General features: G+C 44.3%; 1 protein-coding gene across 4 annotated transcripts; it reads left to right on the top strand.

Moving 5' to 3' along the window:
• The first annotated feature begins 327 nt into the window (after window positions 1-327).
• SLC16A9 (solute carrier family 16 member 9) lies at window positions 328-21,743 on the top strand. 4 transcript variants are annotated; one of them, XM_018911067.3, is made up of 7 exons: window positions 328-435; window positions 7,403-7,458; window positions 8,914-9,141; window positions 16,998-17,141; window positions 17,973-18,068; window positions 19,633-20,541; window positions 20,853-21,743. In XM_018911067.3, exons 3-7 carry the CDS (start codon window positions 8,946-8,948, stop codon window positions 21,029-21,031), a joined length of 1,524 nt encoding a protein of 507 aa, XP_018766612.1. In that variant the 5' UTR covers window positions 328-435; window positions 7,403-7,458; window positions 8,914-8,945; the 3' UTR covers window positions 21,032-21,743. The 4 variants fall into 4 exon arrangements, with proteins under 4 accessions (XP_018766612.1, XP_050832366.1, XP_050832365.1 ...); XM_050976409.1 differs by lacking the exon at window positions 328-435 and adding an exon at window positions 2,489-2,567; XM_050976408.1 differs by lacking the exon at window positions 328-435 and adding an exon at window positions 3,240-3,318.
• Window positions 21,744-23,114: the final 1,371 nt, after the last annotated feature.

Raw genomic sequence — 23,114 nt, forward strand, 5'->3', positions numbered from 1 at the left:
TGCAAAGAAACAAAAGGATGCTCCCCAGACTGGACCACAGTTTAAAGGAGAATAGTTGATCAAATATTTAGAATTAGGTTATGTTTTGAGATTTTCCTCCACTGCAGAATCTGGACCTTCTTTAAAATCAAACAAGCAAACAAACAAACAAACAAAAAAAAAAATACAACCAAAACCCCCCAAACCTGCTGCCTCTTTACCCCAGGTGATAATCCTTTGGATCAGATTTAGGGTGTCCAGCACCAGCTACATTCCTTGCTGGGAAGGACCCCTTCCAAGATGGTTGTTTGAATACCCTTTAATTTTCCTCTCTGTACCTTCAGGAGCTGCTGCAAGTGTACTGGCTGTGAAGTAGGGAACACTGCTCGATCATCTGGTACAGCTGCGAGTGACCCAGAACAGCACGTCCGACAACCATGGTGTACCAAAAATCAGGTAAAATTTAACTAGGTGCTGCTCTCATCCCTGGTCATGCTACACAAGTACCTTTATCCTTTGGATTCTTAGACCCCATAGGCTGAGGGGAAAAGTGACTTACAGAAATTATTTCGTGTTTTACTTAATTTTCTATTTTAAATGAGGATTTAAGAATTCTGGTGATGTGTGGGATGAAAGTGTGGTTGTGAACGGTGCAGTTATGGCACTGTTACAATTCACTGGCCCTTGGAAGGCCATGTAGGAAGGGTTTCTGAAGGGAAGAAATGAGAAGATTACCAGTGATGGGAAATCTAAGCCAAATGGCAAATGCCAAAAAACTGTAGGCCAAGTGAGCAGAAACCTGGAGGTGAACAGAGCTGCATTGCTTGTTATGAAACCAGGGGCAAAGGAGACATGGAGGAGGGACTGTTTCCTCTAGCCTTGTTTTCTGTAGCTTGTTTTCCCAATTCTGTTTCTTGCCAGCAAGGTTGGCCTCTCAAAATTATGGTATGCACTTGACTGGAATGTTCATATTAAGAATGGGTTTAATTAAAACAGGGGACTTGTCATCAGGAGGACATCCAGAGAAGTTAGAAAAAAGCAATTAGGGTCAATATGTATTCATTTAAAGTGCATAGTTATTCTCAAGTGGGGTTTCTTGTTCAGGTCCAAAGCTGCCTGTGATCTAAACTTGGTTTGGTTTACATCTGACCGGGCTTGCTTCCTCTGCATAAGGATCCACTGTGTGTCAATGTACTCCTACCCCTGATGTGCCTTAACTCTTTTTCATGTGCCTTAACTATTCTTGTACAACTAAACCTTCGTGAACTTGTAAATACACTATTTTTTTTCAGATGTTTATGATCAATTTTGCTAGAGTGAAGTATTTAATTTTAGCCCACAAGATTGTTTTTTAAGCTTCTGTATCAAGCACTGTAATGGGAACTGGAGCTTTAGATGCACTTGATTGCAAAAAGATTTTGTGTTGAAGTGCAGGAAACAGCACATCTTGGACAGTTAATTCAAAATTGTTTCCCAGCCATCTCTTGTGTGGCTATGGGAAGATTTCACTTACCCTTTCAATTTCAGCCTGTGTCCTGAAGCCCAAGAAGCAATCAAAGTAAACAGTGGCTGTTTACTGTCTGGGCAGCTGTCTTCAGTCATTTGTTTCAGCAGCTCCAGTGCACATGTTCCCAAAATGCTGTGTTTCCCAAAGAAATTTGTGCAAACACAAGCTAGTCTAGCTTTTCCTAATACCTATAGCAGTTACCTGGGGATGGAATTTAAGCCTACTCACCTCTTTTACTTGTCTAATGCATATGCAAAACAGTTCATTCCTTTTGCTTCACAGTAACCTCTTACAGTTATTGAAGTTCTATGATGTTTCCTCTGCTCCTTCTCTCTAGGTTAAATGCTATTTATTTCAGTTCTCCTCCCTGGAACAGTTTTCTAGAGCTCTTGGAGTTCCTGTTCTGCTTTCTTCCCCCCACCTCCTCCACCCTCCCCCACTTCAGTTGGCTGCCCTTTTCGACATGAGATACACAGCACAACCCAACACCAGCTGAGATGTCTTTCTTAGAAGTGAGGCTTGAGTTTATGTCATTCTTCTGTCAGTCCTTCCAGAAGCAAGTATTTTGATATTTACCTGAATACTATGAGATGTGGATCAAGACACTTTCAAAGACATTTGAAGTTCACAAGCCTTTGTAAATATTGCATGAAGAAGTCTGGACTGCAAGTCTGAAAAGGAGAATGATGCCATACCTGTTGGAACTGCAGAGGCTGTGAACATCTGAGGTTGCATCAGAATTTCAGGTCTAGGAATATTTCAGCTCTCAAAATTTCACTCAACTCTGGGAATGTTTATATTTCCACCTGCAGTGTGTGGTTACATGAGCTCTAATTGGGTAGAGGTAGCAGCAGAGCTGTCACACTGAACACGCCCGAGGTAGGGGCTGATACTTGCTGGATGTTCAGTCAGCTTCTGCGACAGCCTTTGCAGTCTGGAGGGTGAACATCGCAGGTGGCTGAACTTGCGCGACTTGACAACTACCCTGCCGCCTGTCTGACAGCGCTGGACGTGCCATGCACACGGATCTGGGGGCTGTGATGAGACGGCCTCTGAAGGCAGTGGGTGCGCTGATACACGAGTGAGTTGTCTCTCCCCTGAGCTGGCAGGCTGGCGTTGCAGTGCTGCATGTGCGCTGCCTGCATCGCTATCTGCAGCGCAAGTTTGCGGCTTTTTGGCATGGCTGGTGGCGGGAGCCAGCGCCCGTCCTCGTCCTGCGGCCGCTCTGCCTCCCTGGGGACCCGCGCAGGTTCCGAGGCGCGGCGGAGTGCCCGGGGGAGCCCGACCTGCTGCTGCCGAGCGCAAGGAGCGGGGCATGGCGCTGGGGGTCACCGTGCCCCGGGGCCGGGGCTGCCCTGGGGACGGGCAGGGGCACCCGGCGGGACGCTGCGGTGAGCTCCGCGCCCCCGCCGGTCTCGGGGCTCGGAGGCGGCTCCCGCACGGCTTCGCTGTGGCCGCCCGGCCCCGGGCTGGGGACGACCCTCGCCCAGGGACGCGTGTCCGCCTGTGCCCGGCGGAAGCGGGGCAGGGGGAGGTGGCGTGGCGGGGGTCTGCCCGCGGGGCAGGAGCAGGAGCCGGGCAGGGCAGCGTTCCGCGGAGGAGGTGAGTTCGAGCCGAGCGGCCCCGCCTGCCCGGAGGGGCGGGGGGTCGGGGCTGCCCCCCCGCGCCGGGGCTGCGGGCGGAGGCGGCGGCGGCCCCCGGCAGCTCCTCCCCCGCCCGAGTTACAACCGGTTCGTGCCGGCCGCGGCCCGCCCGCCGCGCCGCGATGCGGGGCTGCCCCGGCTCCCCGGGGGCGGCTCCGGGCCCCCGCCCCACGGGCAGCCCGCCCGCAGGTAACGGGGCCGGGACCCGCGCTTCGGGCGGGGGGCGCGGGCGTGGGGAGTGGGGGCGGCGGGGGCGGCCGGACGGACGGACGGACGGAGCGAGCCCCCGCAGGGACCGCTGCCCCCGGCCTGGCCCAGACCCGCTCTGCGGCGGGAGCTGTCCCGGCTGCTGGGGCGGGGGGCGGCAGGGCCAGGCCGGGGCCCGGGGCGGCTCTGCGCGGTCTCCTGGGAGCCGCTTCGGGAAAAGGAGCAGGAGCGGGTCGTGCCGCCGGCCTGGGGCGAGCGCATCCCTTGCGGTGCCCATCGACGACCACCCCTCAGTGTTGGCCGTGGTGCCTCCTGGTGTACCCTATTGGCGTCTGGTGGGCAATGGGCGGTGTGCGACATCAGCACCTGCCGCGGGCACATGGCAGCGGGTGCCCGTCGCCATCGGTTCGTGCCCACTGCGGGAGCCCACCGACCTCCGTGTGTGCCCATTGCGGGCGCCCCGTGGCACCTCGGCGGCCGCGGCTGCCCCGGAGCGGGGCACTGTGGCTCGGGCCGCGCGTGCCATCGGCACGGCCAGGGCGACCTTCAGTCACCTCCTGGTGCGCGTCACTGCTCGGATGAGCGCTTCCCGTCGGAACGGGCCTGCAGCTGGAAGGCGTCAATGTGTAACGCGGGACTGTGGGCTGGCCCCCGAAGGCGTGGGGAGAGGCGAGGCTAGCAGGGGGCTATAAGAGGCCATCCATCCCCAGGGAGACCCTGACCAAGGGGCGCGGACAGACTGAGGGAATAGATGCTGAAGGGAGCCCTCGCAGGTTGTGATGCGTAAGGCGGCGCACATCGTCCTCTCGTTTTGCAGAGATCTCTGGTAAATGATGTTGGCTGGTGGTTTCTAGCAGCGCCGGCTCACATCTGGCCGCATGGATGCGTGCTAGTGACCGACAGGCACTAAAGTTGTGCTTTCTTGGGGCTTTCCATCCGATCTGGAGCAGTGAGGCTCTGGAAACAGGTAGGACTGGTTCTGCTGAGCTGACAGATTTGTACAAAGCTGACTGGTTTATGTGCTGCCCCTCTGATGCTTCTTAATGTAAACTAATTTTGCACAGTAGAAAAACATTCTTTTGTTGTTGGTAAGTTTTGTTCTGGTGTTATGTTTTGTTTTAAATTTCACACTTCTGTCATCCATGAGAAATGGAAGGAAACATTGATACTGACAACTCTCTTATTTAGCTGACAGAAGGGCAAGAGGAGAAATGTGAGAAATAGGCAGACCTGAATATTGAGAACTAGAAGGGAAATAAATATATGTGTTCAGTGTCACACAGGAATATACTGTACTTAGAGCACCAGTTAAAGTCAGATGTCGTAGAAGTACAGATGTATCTCGAGTGAATTTAATACAATGCTTGTGCTGTTACATCAGTACACGTGCAGGTGTTTGGAAATGATGAGCGTGTTAAAAGCACCTCTAATGCACCAGTCTCATGCTCTAGGTGTTACTTGCGAGCTAAGGGTGGCAGAAATTTCAGATGATAATCGCAAGAACTCGTCTGAAAAATAAACAGAAATTTACAAGAAGTCTGATTCAGCTTAAAATGAGGGATTTTACTTTTGTGGCTGGTACCGTCTTGATTTGTAGCAGAGCCTTGCGAAACTTGACGAGCCCAGTGTTAATCACGCAGTGTGTCTGCTGACATCAGCTCTCTCTGCAGCCGTGTGCTGCTCGCAGAAAGCAGCACACTTACCCGGGCTCTGGCTGCACAAAGAACAAACTGGAAACAATCACATTGCTACTGTCTTTCTCAAGATTCCCTTTGCTACAGATTAATACAAGTTGTTGTGCTGAGGGCTAATGTTTCAGTGGTGCTCATGTTCTTTTTTTGTGCCCATCTGTCATCTTTAAGCCAAATTCTAAGATTTATAGGAAGGGAGTTCAGTGTTGTGATAATGGTGCCCAGAGCAAAGCAAATAGTTGCAGCCAGACACTTCTCTCTTTCCACATTGAAACTGTTGTTCAGTTTGTTCTCTAGAGTTTCTTTTTGTTGTGGTTGGTAAAGGCTTTCATCAAGCAGCTCTCTTCCTCTGATTCTTATTCGCAGTGAGTACAACTCACTGAAAAGCTTTTTCTCACCAAATTTCAAGTTACTATTCAATTCTTTATGCTTCATGTCTCTTTTTCAGTATTTTTGATTTAATTTGGTTTCCTGGAATCTGAAACGGTATCCCTAGACTTACAGAACAGAAAGCTTTGCGAAACTGTTCCCACCTGAATCCTGAATCTTAAACAGTTGTTTATCTCTTACCAGGATCACACAAGTCTTCCTGGTTGGTTCTGAGAAAAAAACCCCACAACTATTGACTCTCCTCACTCCCTTCTGTGTGGGCTTCTGCTTCTTCATTTTTGGTGCTCACATTTATCTTTACAGTTTGTGTCCTCCTTGGACCCAGACAGAAAATAGCAAAAGGCACTTTGGATCTCTCTCAAAGTTGGTGCACAGATTTGATGTCCATGCAAATGAAGGTTTAATTCTCACTGTCAGTTTTTTGCCCTGCTACCAAGCTTTTACAGTACAACCTGCCCCTTTTGGAGAAGCACTAAATAATGTGCCTATAGAAAGTTGATTGATATCCATGGTCCCAGCAGTGGCTTGGTTGTGTAGGACATCTTTAACTATCAGAGCAGAGGGCTCTGGGGAACAGGCTCCTCATGCAGGTCTGGCAGCCCCTGCTCTCTGTGGCCTTGAGCCTTCAGGGGAGTTAGAAAATACCTCAGTTTAGGTATCAGGCACCCAGCAGTGTGAGGTGAAGGAATAACCAGCAAAAACAGGAGGGGAACAAAAGGGAGGAGATGGGAAGGGAAAGCCAGGTCATGAAAACCTGACCCTGGGATTTTATAGACCTGTTATACCTCAGAGAATGTTTTCTGGGGGGGAAATTATGATGGTTTTTACTTTTTGCTCGACAGTTGTGGACAGTAAATGGCTTGGAACATTCAGAGGATAGAGATGGTTGATACCTAAAGTTTTGTTATTTAGCTAAAAGATGCAAAAGAGATCTGTGATGCAAAATAGGAATTGTCAGCATGTAGGAGGTCAGCGCTTCTACTGCTGTAAATTTGGTACAGTTGGTTAAATTCAATTATACTCTGCAGCATTGCAACAGGTGAAAACTAATCCAGAGGTTTTTAGTCTTTCTATTAGAAGAGACTGTGTGACCTAAGACTACAAAAACCTTTTTCCTCTCCTGCCCAGTCCTTGCTTCCTTCCCGTGAAATGTTTAGAATAGCAGAACTGAACTCAAGAGTTGTCTTTGTGCTAAATTTTAGGGCAACAATATAATGGAAATCAATGTAACAGCTGAAATGCAGTTGTTTTCTTAAGTTTATTTTTAAACAAATATGAGTTGGGGCTATTCACTGTCCACCTCTATTATTGCAGAGTTTTTCTGAAAACTTCCTTGCTTTGTCTCATTGTCTGCTTTTAAAGCTATTATTTATTTCCAGTATTTTTTCCTCTAGGCAGGGACAAAACAAGCCAAATGAAAATTACTTAATTCATGGACAGATGCATAGGTCAGCTCTTGGGGCCTGCATTCAAATAACTCTAATATTTCATGCAGAAATACAGGGATCCCTTTTTGTGTAAAGGGTATTGTTATAGGAAAGTGCCTATGACTTCTGGCTATCCCAGCTGCCGCCCTTGCATCTCACAGGATCAAGGGAGACTTCCCAGGCATTGGAGTGAGTCAGAGCTTACATTTATTAGCTGAAACAAATAAGTTTGTAACATTTGCAACTGGGAATGTTGTATCTTCAATGATGGTCAGTATAATAAAATTGTAAATCACTCCCAAATGACCCAAGATGTCAAAATGTATTTTACAATTGTAGGTGATGTTTTTGTTATTTGAGGGCTCAAGACTGCTGTCAGATGTTAATTAATTGCAGAAAATCAGTACTTCTCCACTGAGATAACTTGTTTGCTTCTGAAGTTCCTCTGAGAAGATTTTAAAAAGAAGAAATTTCATGTGAAGCCACCATTTTTTCAGAGTTGTGTTAACTGTTGCGGTGATATGTTGGCTGAAAACTTGCTTTGTTCTTTTTCTGCAGATGGTTGTCACATGAAGGTACATTTATAGGAAGCTGACAGATTTTTGCCATCATCTGTGAGTATCTACCCTCAAAGTAACATTTAAGTGCATTTGTAAACTAGAACTGGCCTTTTTCATGTCTCTATACAATTCCTCAAAATTTTATACTATGGTGTTTTTGTTAAGTTTTCCATGCAAATTCCTAAAAATTGCCCAAGAAAAGTGTGTGAGGACCTCAAATGGGAATTCTGTTATTGTCTGCTTGTTTTCCCCACTGCTTTCATACAGCAGTGATTTTTTCTTTCCATTTCCTCTGAGTTCCTAAGTCAAAAAGGCAGTGCAATGCATTTATTTTTCTGCTTTGCCTCTTGGGAATCTCCCAGAGCAGAGCTGTTACTACAGCTGTCTTAATGCTTAAGCTGCAGTGTGGAGATGGTCCTTGAGAATATTTCATGAAGAAAACAGGGTAAGATCTTACCTCTTTCTGTCTTTCAGGGTGAAGGAAATAAAACTATTGAGAATCATATGTCTGGTTAGTGGCAGAGCCAGGAGCAGAGCATGTTTTTTGTATTCATCACTTGGGCAGATTGCTCCCTGTGGAGAGCGAGGGCAGGCTGCATGTGTGCACAGGGAGACTCCAGTGCAATGTAGCCTGGAAAACCACTAAATCTGCCAGATTTTAGAAGTACTGATCCCTACATTCACATACTAGTCTTGAGAAGATGTGAGGGTGGTGAGTTATTCAAAGCCATAGATATACAGGTGATGGGTTGAGCCATGCCCAGGAGCAAGGTGGTACTTCTGGAGTCCAGGCAGTGATTGCCAGTTTGGGGAAGGCTGATGTGTGCCAACTGCACAGAGGGCAGACACTCTAACAGGTTATAGCAGATTTTTGTATGCATGTTTGCTGCTGTCATGTCTTGGCATATGAGCCACGCTTGTACACAATCTTAGAGCTCACTCTACTAATATATTCAAAGTGATTTTTGGATGCAGCTCTCTACACATTGCTTTGTTGACAGTGCAGAGTACTTAACTGTTACCACTGCCAAAATGTCAGTCTTCCTCTTGATCTGCCCCTTTCAGAGTGCACTATCTGGTGGCAAGCACCTTAGTACATGGAAATATACTGTGCTGAGATTGGAACTGAGTATAGATTTTTTGCTCCTATTTTGATAATCATGGCTTTAACACCAGGTGACCATGGGGCTCTTTTGCTGAACCATGGCAGATATTATTGCCTGAAGTTTTCACAAAGCCTGTTTAGCACTCAGCAAATGAAATGCTTTTCTGTCATGCAGAGCTGGTGTATGTACAACTCACGATGCTTTAGGTGCTGCTGTTCTGTTATCCAGCAGAGGTGCAGTGTGGCAGCTCCAACTCCCACTGCCTGTGTGCTACAGCTGTTCCTGCAGGATGGCTGAACCCAGCCCCTGGCTGAACTTGACACCTCTGCACAGCTCCCTTGTGCTCACAGCCCTTGGTCAGGTGGGTTTCTAACACTGCTCTCCTTGGGCTTTGTCTGCACAGGTGCTGCCCTGCCTCTGCACCCAGCCGCCAGGATGGTGTTTCGGAAGCCACCGGACGGAGGCTGGGGCTGGGTGATCGTTGTGGTTTCCTTCTTCACCCAGTTCCTGTGCTATGGATCACCGCTGGCGGTGGGAGTCCTGTACCTGGAGTGGCTGGATGCCTTTGGAGAAGGGAAAGGCAAGACTGCTTGGGTTGGATCACTAGCCAATGGAATTGGATTGCTTGCCAGTGAGTGCAGAAGCAGTATCTGACTTAAATTGAAATGTTTCCAATTGATGCTTTCATCTGTGTGTGTGCTCTTGGAATTGTATCAAAGATAGCTGCAAATGAGGGTGCTGCATTTTTTGTTTTAGTTTTATATTACATTTATAGTTTCCTTTATAGTTACATATATGCATAAACCAGAGGAATATAATGATAAAAACAAGAAAAATATCCCCTTTAGAAAATTCAAAATTACTGTATTTGAATAAACTAGAAAAGCCACACTCTGGGAAGCTGAGCAGTAATTTTGTTGATGCAAGTTTTTTTTTAAATGTGGTTTTAAGTCTAACATTTACATTATTGTCTTAAAAACAGAGCAAGCTGTTAGTCTGAAATGGTTAAGGTGCTTTATGGAAAAAAGTCAATAAATGAGTTACTAATTTTTCAGCTCTGGCAGTAAACCTACCAGTGAGGGTGCGTGAGGGCTCCTTTGCATTCTTTGTTTGAGAAAATACTCCATTTGAAGGCTGGAAAGTTATGGGTAACAGTAGCATTAAATAAAGCAACATTGATGGAAGCTTTTCTGTAGTTAAGCATTGTCACTTGGAGAGTAACAGCAGAATTTTAAGGATATAAAACCCCACCTTGAAATTTCCTAGGTTGTTGTTTTAATATCAGGCATGGGTATTAACTGGATCATATCACGAACTTCTGTTTTTAAAAGATTCACCATGGGAACTATTATCTATTTGCTGGATCTGGAAAAAAATTCTTGTGAGCAGGACAGCTGCTACAGGCAAAATCAATAATGTGGTTTAATGGATAAAATGCAGCTCAGGATCCTGAGGAAACTCTCCTCAAAAGAAGGTTGATGTTCCAATAGCAATACAGACCTGAATAAAGAACACTGCTTTGTATGGCCCTGGAACTGATCAAATACTGGTGTCACTCCTGTGTTAGGGTTTTTTACCACCAGGCAGAAGAGAAATGGGCAAAGGCAGGTGGATCACTAAGCACAAAAAGACTCTATTCAGTCTCAGGGTGTTATTGGATAAAGGACTGTAGATTGTTCTTCCATCATCCTTTTTTCATTTTCCTGTGTTATGGGTATGAACTCCTGCTGTTCATCAAGACCTCAAAATACTTGAGTGAAAGAGTAAAGTGGGAGGAAAATAATGATAAATGAGGTAATTACTGGAGGAAAAACTAGGCAGAAGGAAATTTCAAGAGAACACCCTTTTAGGAGACCAGAAGCCTCTGGCTCTATTAAAAGCCTCAGTCCCCTTTCCCTTTTGTCAATGTGGTGCTATCTTCCAGATGTTTGTGCCCTCTGACTTGCTGCTGTGAGCAATTCTCAGCAGTGTGCTTTGTAGCTGGCTGGGTTTTGACTGGGGTAGAGATCATTTTCTTCTCAGTGCCTGTGTTTTGGATATGTGCTGAATACAGGGTTGATAATGTAGAGATGTTTTTCTTACTGGTGAGCAGGGCTAACAGAGCCAAGGTCTTTCCTGCTGCCAGGCTGATGAGGAAACTGGGGGTGCACAGGAGATCAGGAGGAGATACACCCAGGACAGGTGACCCCAAATGACCAAAGAGATGTTCCATGCCATGTGACATCATGCTCAGTATATAAACTGGGGGGAGAAGGAGGAAAGGGGGGATCTTCTGAGGGATGGCATTTGTCTTCCCGAGTCACCATCACATCTGCTGGCATCACTCCTGCTGGCCTGGAGATGGCTGAACTTGCCCTGCCATGAGAAGCAGTGAATGAATTCCTTGGTTTGCTTTGCCTGCATGCAAAGTGTGCTTTGCTTTCCCTATTAAACTGCCTTTATGTCAGCCCTGGAGTTTTCCAGCTTTTACCCTTCTGAGTCTCCCTGTTCCTGCAGGTGGGGGAGTGAGGTCGTGACTGCGTGGGCTCGGTTGTGGCTGAGGTTAAACCATGACAGCAGCTATAATAATGATGAGTAATAAAAATCAATGATGAATAATACAAATCAAAGGAGTGATTTTGGTATGGAATGATTAAATGAAGGTTTGACAGGTTAGGAGGAATCCTGTCTGTCCATGTGGTTTTATTCTTTCAGTTTGGCATTCAGAAGCTTAATAATCATTCCTTCCTCTTGTGCCTTCAAAAGAAAGTACAGGGAGGGTCCTTTAATTACATTGATGTTATCAGAGTTGACTGAAAACAAAGTCTATGTTCCCAGCTTTACCTAAAATGAAAGATCCCACTGTTAGTAAAACTGGGATCTGACCCTAATGATAAAACTTCTAAATTTCTTCCTTAGAAGTATGCAATCCTATGATACAAGTTGTTAAGTTTTAGTTTTCAGCTGACGAAAAATATGATCTTTAAGTGGCATAGTTTGAAGTGCCCTTTGATTAGTGTGATGGATGTCTAGAGAATGTCATCAAATTACTTCTAAATTTTCTTTAAAGCCTGTAACTTGTTACAGTCTTTTTGCTAAGACTCCCACACTTTTAATTAAGGCTCTACTGGAGAGCCATTAAGACTCTTCTGTGAGCTTTCTTCAACTTAACATCACCTTTCTGAAGCTGTAGATGCCAGACTGGAAAAGGAATGACAATTATGGTAGATCAGCAGCCACAGCCAGGAAATAAATCAGAGTCTGTTTCCTTAGGAAGACTTTTCTCATTGATAGCTCTGGCAATCACATTCACCAGCTTCTGTAACAGAGAAAGGTAGAACCAGTGACTCTGCTGTATTAGTACTGTAATTTCACCAAACCCAAGAAAATATATATAGCATGTGGCACAGAAAAAGGTTCTCTGTCTTCTCCACTTCCTTTTGTTCTTGTAATCTGAAATTTCTTTTTAAGCAGCTGATGCTCTTGAGCCCTTTCATGTTTGCTGCATTGGTATCCTTTCTAAAATGTTTACTTCTGACTTATGTGGGAGCTAAACTTAGACTGGAGGCATAGAAACCCAGTACAGCACCTTGTTTGTTTGGATCCATTTCCTGGGCACCTGGTGTTCGATTTCTGCCCTTGTGCTCGCAGCACAGACGGTGTTGCTGAGGCCAGTGTCCAGCCAGGGCTGGAGAGGGGAATGGGGCAGGGATCTGGCTGAGCTCCTCACAGCATGGCTTGGGTTGTGACTTTCTGTGATGAAACCTTACAGAGCAGTGCAAGAAATGTGCTGAGAAGAGTGACAGACAAGCATCAGTGTTGTTGTGGAAGGCAGAGGCGAGAGCTGCCCTGCAGAATTAGGGGTTCTGACATTGGTCAGGCTATGGCAGATGGGGCACATGGCTCCAAGGCTTGTTCAACAGGAAGAAATTGAAAAAGCTCAGTAGGTTTCCCTTACTAAAACAGGCCAGAGGAGGATATTTATATGTACTCTTGTACATCATGTGTTTCTTCTGCACCAAATGTTCTTAATTTTGCATCCACTTGGAGCCTGAAATTAAATTTAATCCATGTTCCACTTGTTAAAAGCAAAACAAAGACCTTGGCGCCTGTAATTGGCACCACATCTGTTTATAGTAAGAATTGACTTCACAGTCCTTGGCATAGGAGGAGACACCAGCAATGTCTCCATTCTCACTTCCCTTCAGTAATGGAGGGAGAGCAAAGGGAGGATTCTCTCTTGAAAGGCATGCCTTGATAATTTGATGATATGTTTCTACTGATCTGAGGCATGCAGTGCTAGATGTGTAAAAAGCTTAATTTTCAAGCGACAATTTTACTACTCTATAACTGTTTTTGCAGCATCTACATATTTTTGAACACAAAACTCACACAGCCATAGCCCCCACTGTAAAATATGGACATTGTAAATAGTTTGTGCATTGGGGAGAAGGGTGTCCCCAGGAATCCTCTGAAAAGAAGCCCAGTTCATATAACAACTTTTTTTGGAAGGGAACTGTCTTTCCAATCAGTTGGGAGTGGGTTGCTGCCCAGTGTAAAAAGCTTTCTGATCTACATTCATATGCAAAGTGCAGGCATTTGGAGAATATTGTGTTTATTATAACCAGGTTTTAGAAATGCACTTTATACACAAAACATATTCTTGTATTCTGTCCAGTGGATTTTACATGCAGTCCATGACCATTTTTTCTACTCTACAGTTTCAACAGGCTCGGACAGATGCCCAGGTAGGGTGGGTCAGATTAATGCAGATGATAACAAAAAGAACTCAGTTGTCCAATACAGTTTGTTTAGCAAAAGGTTTTGTGTATGAGGTAAAGGAAGGAGGACCCTTGAGATTAGTGAGTGGAGGGAGGGAGTGTTGTTTTGCAGGGTGTTGCTGTATTTTTTTTTACTTTATGTGCAAATATTGAGGAAGAAAGTGCTAGTTCCATGAAAAAAAAACAACTTTGTGCTTGTCAGGAGGTCAGCACATTTCTGTAGGTGTAAGTTCCTGAGTGCAGCAGGTGCCTTGTTTTCATGTCTCAGGGACTCACTGACACATCCCTGTCTCACTGAGGGTAAAGTGTTTAATTCAAAATAATTTTAATAAAAATACCAATGTACAAATGATCCCTCCTAGGTGTTCTTCCTCTTTGGTCCCTCTGTATGAAGATCTCCTATGAAAACCAATCTTCCTTCTGCTTCCCATTTTGTCTGAGGATCTTGTTGACTGCTCCCCTGATAATTGTGTTGCTGACTGCGAGCTGTGACAGGTCATGTGCAGAGGAGCAGTGTCTGTTCCTGTGCTGAGTCTTTCTTCCTAGAGTTAGCTGTCATTCCAGTAAACTCTGCTGCTGTCTCTTTTTGATTGAGTTTGGTCTAGATATATCATAGATATATCAGATATCTAGATATATCTAGATATATAAGATATATCATTTGGAAGGGAAAAAGCCCTAGGGATTTTATTTGTAAAAGAGGTAAATATTTATCAATGTCATAAAATATTGTACTAGTTCCAGTGCTAACCCCTGGAGCTGCTGGCAAACTGAACAAAATGCTAGCTTGAAAGCTATTTTTCATGCTTACTATTGAGGATTGCCACTGGGATTTTTTTATGTTGTTCATATGATGAACAATATCATATGAACTTTATGGTGAGAGTCAGCTAATGAAAACCTTTATGCTGCCTGAAGATCTGTTTCCCATGTGGCTATGCAGACTCCTGCATTCCTCAGAATGCCCTCTTTGAGCAAAATCCACAGGGCAGGTCTCAGTCCCACTCTGAGAAAGTTGGATTTTTACTAGAATTTAATGCCTTGAACCCATTGTGCTTCAAATATTTGTAAAGAATGACAAGTTTGAGTACAGTCAACTGATGTGCAAATACCATGGTAATAACTGAAGGTGCTGTGCTTGGTGAAAAAAAAAAGCCAATGCTATGGGAAACAGAGAAGGGGAGGCAGTGCAAGAAGGCAGGAAAGGACAAAGATGCCAGCTATCCAGGGGATTTTCTTTTGTGACTCATTTTCTAGCAGTGTGATGAGTGTGAAAGTCATGCCTAGTGTGTATGGGAAGACGGAGCTGTTTTTTTGCTTAACTCAGAGACCTAAAATAATTATTTTAATGTTTACACTGGTGCTCCTTCTTATAAACAGGGCCATTGCTGAGTTGCCAGATGTCTTGCTGTGTGAGATGGCAGATTAATACTGAGCTCTCTGGAGCAGGTTCTTCAGTTTTGTGCAGGTTGTTTTCCATGTTAGAGCAAAAAGATCTTTTTGTACTCATTGTTCTCCTTTGGGATTAGATTTTGTAAGCAGAGAGGCTGGAAGAGCATCTCCTTGGGCCTTGTCAGGGATGCTTTTGATCATGTTCCAGTGGAGATGTCCTTAGGTTATGAAGCCACATTCTTCAGCTCTGTCTCTCTCTTCTTCTGGCTTGGGGTCAGAGGCTCCAATTTCACCTGGGATGCTCAGGTAGGGGTCAGTGATGTCTGTGCCAGCACCACCACCCCAGACTGGACAAACACCTTCTGAAAGTAGCTGTGTCAAAATATAGAGAACAAGTGGAAGGGAAATGCTGTTTGTTTTAGCAAGGTAGTAGGTGAGAAATCAAGACTAGAAATAGTATAAATTCCTCTGCTTAATTGTGTTATGTTAACACTACCTTCTTTTCTTTTAGTGTAGAATAATTCTTTATATAATACAGAGTCAGTCCTTTGTTCATTTTTAAATCCTGTGGTTTTAGGAAACATACCAATCTTAATTTGCCAGTTCTAGTAATTAATTCTAAGAATCAGCAATGTTCTTAGCCTTTGTTCTCAGCATGTTACTCTGCCCAGGTTATGCTGGCCAGCTTTCACTCCCACAGTGTGCTGACTCTTGAGAAGCAGTAAGTGCTTAGATCTTCCTTTTTCATTGCTTCCAAAATCCAATTAAACCTTTCTTTCCTGGAATATTTTCTTGATTCCTCTGTACCTCTGACTCTTTGCCTGGATAAGCCCCAGCTTAGACTCACCCCCCTTTGTGTTCCCTGGGCAGATAGCTCTTACTTAGGGCAAAAGTTCTGGCCTGCCTGGTCTTTGAGGATCATTTCACCTGCTGATGAATCTCTGCTCCTGCCTGCCTGAACTGCTTGTCCCATGGCTGGCAACCACAGGAAAACCTTGCCTGCATTCCCAGCTGCTCTCTCCTGTCTACAAACCTAGGCAAGCACCATCCCCAGGCTCCAACTGTTTACCTCGTATCACCTTTCTGGGCTCACCTCCCATCTGCCGGGAATCGTTATGTGAGTCAGGAGCACTAACCTTGACAAATGGCAGACTCCAAAATTACTGCTTGTGCAGATTGACTCGACCCTGGCGTGTATGTGTATCACTTCAAATGAGATGCAGATGTTGTAAGGTGGTTTTGTTTGTTTGTGTTAAATAATGGCATTCATCTGTGCATCTAACTTCTAATCTCAAAGCTGCTGAGTTTAGAAATGAGGCTAACATCTAAGTTTATGTATGAATGTTTGGGACTGCAGGGTTTCAGATAAGTTGTCTTTGCAAGCCAAGTCCCTTGCTGGTTGATTATTTATGCAGGGCACCAAGCTTGCACGCTACTTAAGACTAAAAGGTGTATTCCAGGTCAACTTAGAATAAGTGCTTATTCTACAATTTCTGTGAGCAGAGAACTGGCTGAATAGGAGCAGGGTGTGAATTCTGCCTCACTTGGTTCTTGTTTTGAAGAGCTAAGAGAGCTAAGCACTGAGAAATATTGGGGAGTGAACTTGAGTGTTGTTATGGCTGCTACCAGTAAGTGACTTTTATTTTCTGTAGTTTTACAGGAGGAACAGAGATAGGTAGTAAAGGATTCTTTGGAAGGACACCTGACTAGTGGGTATTTCATTCCCTCAAAAATCAGGGAAGAGTGGTGTTTGTCCTTGCCTGGTATGCCAGCAAATGTTCCCTCTGTGTAAGCACCAGGTGGCATTCTTACTGTGACCATGATCCCCAGTGACTGCTTTTTCATTCCACTTTTACACATCACATACCAAGACGAATACAGATATTGCATTTCTGAAATACAGTTTTTGTGCTCTGACAAAATATACTTGCTTGCTTAAGGCCTGGCTGAAGGTCTGCCTTGGTTTTGTGTTTCAAGATGAAGATTCTTTTCAGAACCTTTGTACACCTTAGTTCTGTGGTGACAGTGTTACAGTCCAGTATGTTTTGGATCTCCCTGTGTATAAGGAATGTTTCCCTTGCTCTTTCCCTCCCAGCCTGGGGACTCTTTCATGGCCTTGATGTTCAGTTTCTCCTTGAGAAAAATTTTGCTTGCCTGACCATGAATATTTTTATAACTGCTTTAGAGCTGTGACAATGAATACTCTGAATTGTTATCTAATAGAATTATACATTTAAGAAGTTATCATAAGAAACATTTCCACAGATTGATATATTTTCATTTCTTCCTGGTGCTGGTGTTTACTAGGAATGTTTTTCCTGTTTTTTCCCTCTAGGTCCTGTCTGCAGTGTATGTGTATCATCTTTTGGAGCAAGACCTGTAGCTATCTTCAGTGGCTTTATGGTGGCTGGGGGCCTCATGATGAGCAGTTTTGCACCTAACATATACTTCCTATATGTTTCATATGGGATAGTAGTTGGTAAGAAGCACCTTCCCTTCATTTTGAGGCTTAATTTCATAATTTTGAGTGTTGATTTATGACTATGAAATGGGAAACTGATTCACAGAGGCAGTGGTAGTTTGGGACTTGATTTATCAAGGAATACTTGACTTTTGGGCAAGGAGGGATGTTGCATGGGCAGGCTGTTACCATGTAGTAAAAGATAAAAACAATGTAAATGTTCATGAGGGTTTGAAAACAGTTTGTCCTCTGTTGACACAATTGTTAGAGATGGAGAAGCTGAGGTTTTACCTAAGGGCTGGAATCAAGCAAGTCTTCTGCTGGCACAAAATGCCGGTCTTAAGGGAATATCTCTTCTGGAATTCTGTCACATACTCATTCTAATTTGATAAATTAGGGATCATTAGGGAGCAATGCTGTTCTCCACAGAACTGGATTGAACATAAAATGCTGTGCTGGAGGCATGAAAACGCTGCTCTCCTGGCAGGTGGTGACCTGCCCTCTGTGCTGCTGGGGGTGGCTTATCAAATTAACTGTGTCAGGCACTTGGGCACCTCCGTGGCCAGCAGGGCACGGTGCCACTGGCAGTCAGCTCTGCTCAGCTCTGGGGCCAGCCCTGGGCTCAGAGCCTTGTAGCCGTCCTACTGAGCACAGAACTCAGCTGGGAGCTTCTCAAAGCCAGCCTGCTCCACCCTGCTCAGCAGCAGGTACGGCCAGGGGAAGGGAGGTGGGACAGTGCTGAGCAGGGTTAAAGGTACCTCAGTACCCAGGGCACACCATGAGGGTTAACAAAGGGGCATTCATTTCCTAGAGATGTAGCATGTTTTATGTCTCCCTCTTTTTATCCAGGTCTTGGATGTGGCCTTTTGTACACTGCAACAGTTACCATCACGTGCCAGTATTTTGACAAACGCAGAGGCCTTGCACTCGGTCTGATTTCAACAGGTAAGACTTTTAATTGTATTGTCATTCTCTCTAGCTTGTCAACTCTGATACAGCCACCCTTACCTTGGCAATAAAACCCAGAAGATTATGTTTCTCTCAGTAACTTAAGAAAGTTACTACTTTCTTAAATCAAAATACCAGTAGCACTTAATGGAAAAACTGAGGCTTCAGATAAAGTAGTAACTACACTTGCATGTTTATGCTACGGGCCATCAATATAGATGAGGAAAGGATATTCACTGAAAACAGACTCATGCAGTTTGGTCTGCATGCCATGGATAATGAGGGGAAACATTCCATAGAGTCCTCTTTTTCCTCTTTGTTCTAACCCAGGATCAGAGGTGAGAAAGAGATTGGAGATGCAGGATACAAATGCTGCATCACCACTACCTCACATTAGCTGTACCTCTACACTTCTTAGTGGCCTGAGTAGGAATGGTTACACATGGCTCTTGTGCCATGCCTTGCTTTCTGTGGGCTGTGGGGTGTCTGCTCTGACCTCTTTTCTCAAGTAGCTGTCAGTGAGGAGGCACAGGATCAGTGTAGTCAGTGGTGTGAGATACTAATACCACATTCACACAAGCTGAGTGAAGAGGAGCCCTGCAGAAATGTTCCTTGGGATCATTTTCAGTGGCTTTGTTTTGAATTCCAGGTAGGTTGCTTTAAAGCCTGATCTTATTGTGCCCTGGTTAATTTTAGTACCTGGAAGGCAAAACAAGCATGGATTTTGCAATTGATTTTTCCTCTGTTTAGCACCAGTCTTCAGCAAATAATTTTAAAGTTTGTCATATAAAGTGACTTGAAAACCAATGTTCTGTTTTGAAAACCAATGTTCTGTTTAACTCACTAGTTAAAATGGATATTTTCTCACTTCAACCAAGAGCTTTTTCTTTAAATTACTGGGATTAAATGCTTATGCTCTTAGTAATTTCTCACTCTTCAGTGTTTTCTTCTGAATGGCCAAATTTCTCAAATGCATGTTTAGTCCTTCAGAGCTTCAGAAATGCCTTTGGAGTAAATGCCCACCAGGCAAACGCTGCCCCTTAAACACCAGGCAGTCAAGGGCTGCTTCTAGGAGGGGTCTTGGAGAACTCCTGGTCCATTTCTGCCTGGGAGGAGGAAGGTGGCAGCAAAGAGAAGAAAGGGGAAGATGTTGGAGTTGGAAATTCTAACTGTGCTAACTCAAAATGGTACCTGAAGCCACCATTAAGCCACCACCTGCATGTGTATGAGTGCAGGGCAGGAGGGTGGCTTAATAGTTCTTTGATGTTTTAAATCAGATATAGTATTGATCCTGCTTGTTTATAAAGTGTCTGCTACTGTTATTTGTCACAAAGTGTTCTGATATTTTGGGAGATTTTTTCTGTTGTGGCTACTCGACCAGGAAACTGTAACTTGAGGAGCGATGATGAGTTACTGGTTCATTAAACTTGGGAGAGAGGAGCACAAATGAATTACCATTCCTGCAGCAGTGTTTTCATAGCTGCTGAATTGTGGAATTTTGCTAGAGTTGAAGAATGGTCTTGGTTCTTCAGTTAAAACCAAATTTATTTTTCTTTTATAGGCTCAAGTGTTGGACTCTTTATATATGCAGCACTGCAAAGAGAGCTTATTGAGCTGTATGGACTGGATGGGTGTCTGCTAATAGTTGGTGCCCTATCTCTAAATATATTAGCATGTGGCAGCCTAATGAGACCTTTGGAATCATCCAGTTCTCCTCCACCTGAGAAGATGTTTGTAGACAAAGTCCCAGATCAGTATTTTGTTTACCATGAAAAGGAAAAGACCGTTGAAGAAAACATTAGCATCCTTGAAAAGGGCTATATTGATGAAAAATGTGTGAACAATGTACCTGATTGCAAACAGGATAGCATTTTGAATAAGAACACATTAAGCTCGATAAACGTAAATGAGAAAGACACTTACAAAAAGAAAGTTGTAGAACAGACAAACTTCTGCAAGCAACTCGCCAAGAGGAAGTGGCAGCTCTATCTGACCTACTGGAAGGAGACCATGGTTCTTTTCAAAAACAAAGTATTTTCAGCTCTCTTTGTTGCCATCTTGCTCTTTGATATTGGTGGATTTCCTCCTTCTCTGCTCATGGAAGATGTAGCAAGAAGTGCAAATATTAGTGAAGATGACTATTACATGCCCCTCATTTCCATTATTGGCATTATGACGACTGTTGGCAAACTTATTTTAGGAATACTGGCAGATTTTAAGTGGGTTAACACTTTATATCTCTATGTAACTACCTTATTAATGACAGGAGTGGCCTTGTTTGCAATTCCATTCGCCAAAAGTTACCTTACACTAGCGATGCTTTCTGGGATTTTGGGTTTTCTGACTGGGAACTGGTCAATTTTTCCATATGTAACAACGAAGACTGTGGGGATTGAGAAACTGACTCATGCCTATGGGATATTGATGTTCTTTGCTGGACTTGGGAACAGCCTCGGACCACCAATTGTAGGTAAGAGCAAGGAGTAGATATAAATGAACATGAGCTTGTCACAAGCAGACAGAATGCTTTTGCATGTCTAATAGTAATAAAAAGATGAAATCAAAGTCTGCAACAAAAAATAAAAGCTGTTTGGCCAATTATGTTTGTAATTTGTCTTTGAGGGAAAACACATTCCATGTCTCAGAGGTCAAACAGCATTTTAGGTTTGGCCTATTTAATTTTATTTTATTTTGTTGTTTGGGTGTTTTTTAGTTGTTTCGCTATGTTACCAGTGCTGTGTTACATTTCACTGATGAGCTTCTCTCTTATCCCACCCTCAGGCTGGTTTTATGACTGGACGCAGGAGTACAACACTGCTTTCTACTTCAGTGGCCTTTGTGTCCTGCTGGGGGGATTTCTCCTGCTGTTGGCAGCACTGCCCTGCTGGAATGCCTGCACCAATCAGAGCTCCAAGCTGCCTCCAAATACTTACTCCTACAAAGTTGCATCTAACGCTTAGGTGACAACTGGAAAACACTTTGCGCCTTTTTATATTATATAGCAAAGTATTTTAGTAATTTTCCACTTATTTATGAAACCCACAAATCCTCTTTCCACTAGAAAAATTCCATTGTTGCTTGTTCCATTTCTTTTTCTCCTTCTATTTCTTTTTTTAATGTTATTTTTAAAAACAGTCTTATTTTGTGTACTATGCACCATGTTTTCAGCCTTTGTCTACTGTAATTTCCTTTCACCCTGTAAAGGGGAGGTTCTGCTGTATTATCAGCTGTACTTTTTTAAGGGGGGTTGGTATGGAGGGGTGAACACTTTGAAGCAAAAATGAAGGCCTGTTCTTTATAGGAGAAGGCTGGTGTTTCTGTCTCCTTCCATAGGTCTCCAAGTTGCACAATTAGGCTTTACAAAACAAGAATTTGCCTTATTAAAATGTAATATTGTGGCAAGGTGCTTTTAACTTCATGCTTAGATTAACTTTTTTGTCTTTTTAAAGTTTCTCCAATTTATGATTAAGTGCCAATTGTGGGAGGGAGAAGAGGGAAAACAATCAACCTTGTGTTGCATAACTGAAGTGAACATTATGATGAAAGTAAAGATTCTTATTACCACTTCGACTAAGAACCATGTTTATAAATACTGCACATTTTGTGAAGCCTGTTTATAAAACTGTTGAACCAAAACCTTTTAAAACCAAGGAATAAATGTGATTGTTGAAACCGTGAAAGAAAATGCTGACTGCGTTATGCAAGCTCATAATCTTTTTATCAGGGTTGGAGAGATGCTCACTGAAGCCCACAGGTGAGTTTTTCTAAGCAAGGCACCCAAATTCTGGTGGTCCTGGGGGCCTCTCTTGTTGCACAACCACAGTTAGGTGGATGGAAGCTGCTGCAGAAATCTTAATAGGACTTGTAGGGCTTTTAACAAGGTAGACCTGATTAATAAGGGGAAATTGTGACAGCAATGTCATCTCTGCTGTCCTTTTTTGGAATGGATATAGCAAGGAGAAAAGGCAGTAACAGACAGCAAGAAAAAAAGCATGGGGGAGGGCTAGCAGAAGAGGTTCAGAGAAGGCTGATGGGGTAAGAGTTGCAACACTTGAACACCAAACAAGTCAGTGAGAGAGAGCCCTTGAAACCTCTTGTCTCTCTAGCTGCAGGCTAGCTTTGTGTGCTTGTTGGGTTTTGCTGGCATGGCTGGGGGAACGCCTTGTGATGATGAAGCCTTTCCTGAGCCAGGCAGGTGCTCCAGCAAAGGCAGGGTGACTCGGCTGCCTCTGCCCTGCCCCGTGTGCCCTGTGCAATGGCTTTTGCTTACAGAGCTGCTTTCATGCCAAGGCTATGTCTGCACAGCAGTGACAAATCTCTCCATGGGTGGCACGTCCTGTGCGCTTTGGCTTCTCGCTGCAGGTTTGACGTTTTGTGGAGCGTGTTGGATGGCTCGGGTGAGGTGGACGCTCTGAGCCCTGAGTTAATAGCCTGCAAATGCCCCAGTAGTTCTCAGCAGAGCTGTGGCCTTCAAGTGTGTGATGTGATTCTGGCTCATTAATAATTCTCAAGGTAAAAGCCAGGCGTGTAAGGAGCTACCTTACATGGTAAAAGCCAGGCATGTTGTCGAAGTGCTGTGCACAGAGTTACTGTGTTTGCACACCTCATTAAGCAAGAGGGATGCAACATCTGAGTGGGACAGACCTACGTGCAGTAATGTTCCCTCCTCTGGTCCAAGGCAGGAAAATCCAGCTTGGCTTCAAACAGTTTTTGCTGACTTTCTGGGATTCGCTTATGATTGTTTGTATTAAAACATGACAAAGATGGAGTTAGTATTTTTTTTTCCCCTTCCATTTGCCAGCTGAGTGTAACTACCATGTGGGTTTTCTTCCTGGTTTGCTTATTCAATGCATGTGGAAAGAATATTGAGTATTCTGGATAGCCATAAATGCAATTCCAGTCCTAAATTGGAGTCCTGGGTATCTGATTTGGATTTGCAACCATTTTATGTGCTCTTATGGCAGCTGTAGTCGTATTTCACCACATGTATATAGAAGTAACACCATGTTTTACACATCTTAAAGAAACTGTGGAGATATCCTG

The sequence above is a fragment of the Serinus canaria genome, chromosome 6 (genome assembly GCF_022539315.1).
Source record: "Serinus canaria isolate serCan28SL12 chromosome 6, serCan2020, whole genome shotgun sequence".
Taxonomy (NCBI): domain Eukaryota; kingdom Metazoa; phylum Chordata; class Aves; order Passeriformes; family Fringillidae; genus Serinus; species Serinus canaria.

Bases quoted from the DNA above. Each gene is read 5' to 3' on its own strand.
- SLC16A9 (XM_018911067.3), top strand. From the start codon at position 8,946: ATGGTGTTTCGGAAGCCACCGGACGGAGGCTGGGGCTGGGTGATCGTT. The intron at 9,142-16,997 runs GTGAGTGCAGAA...TTTTCCCTCTAG, and splicing joins TGGAATTGGATTGCTTGCCA to GTCCTGTCTGCAGTGTATGT. The intron at 17,142-17,972 runs GTAAGAAGCACC...CTTTTTATCCAG, and splicing joins TTCATATGGGATAGTAGTTG to GTCTTGGATGTGGCCTTTTG.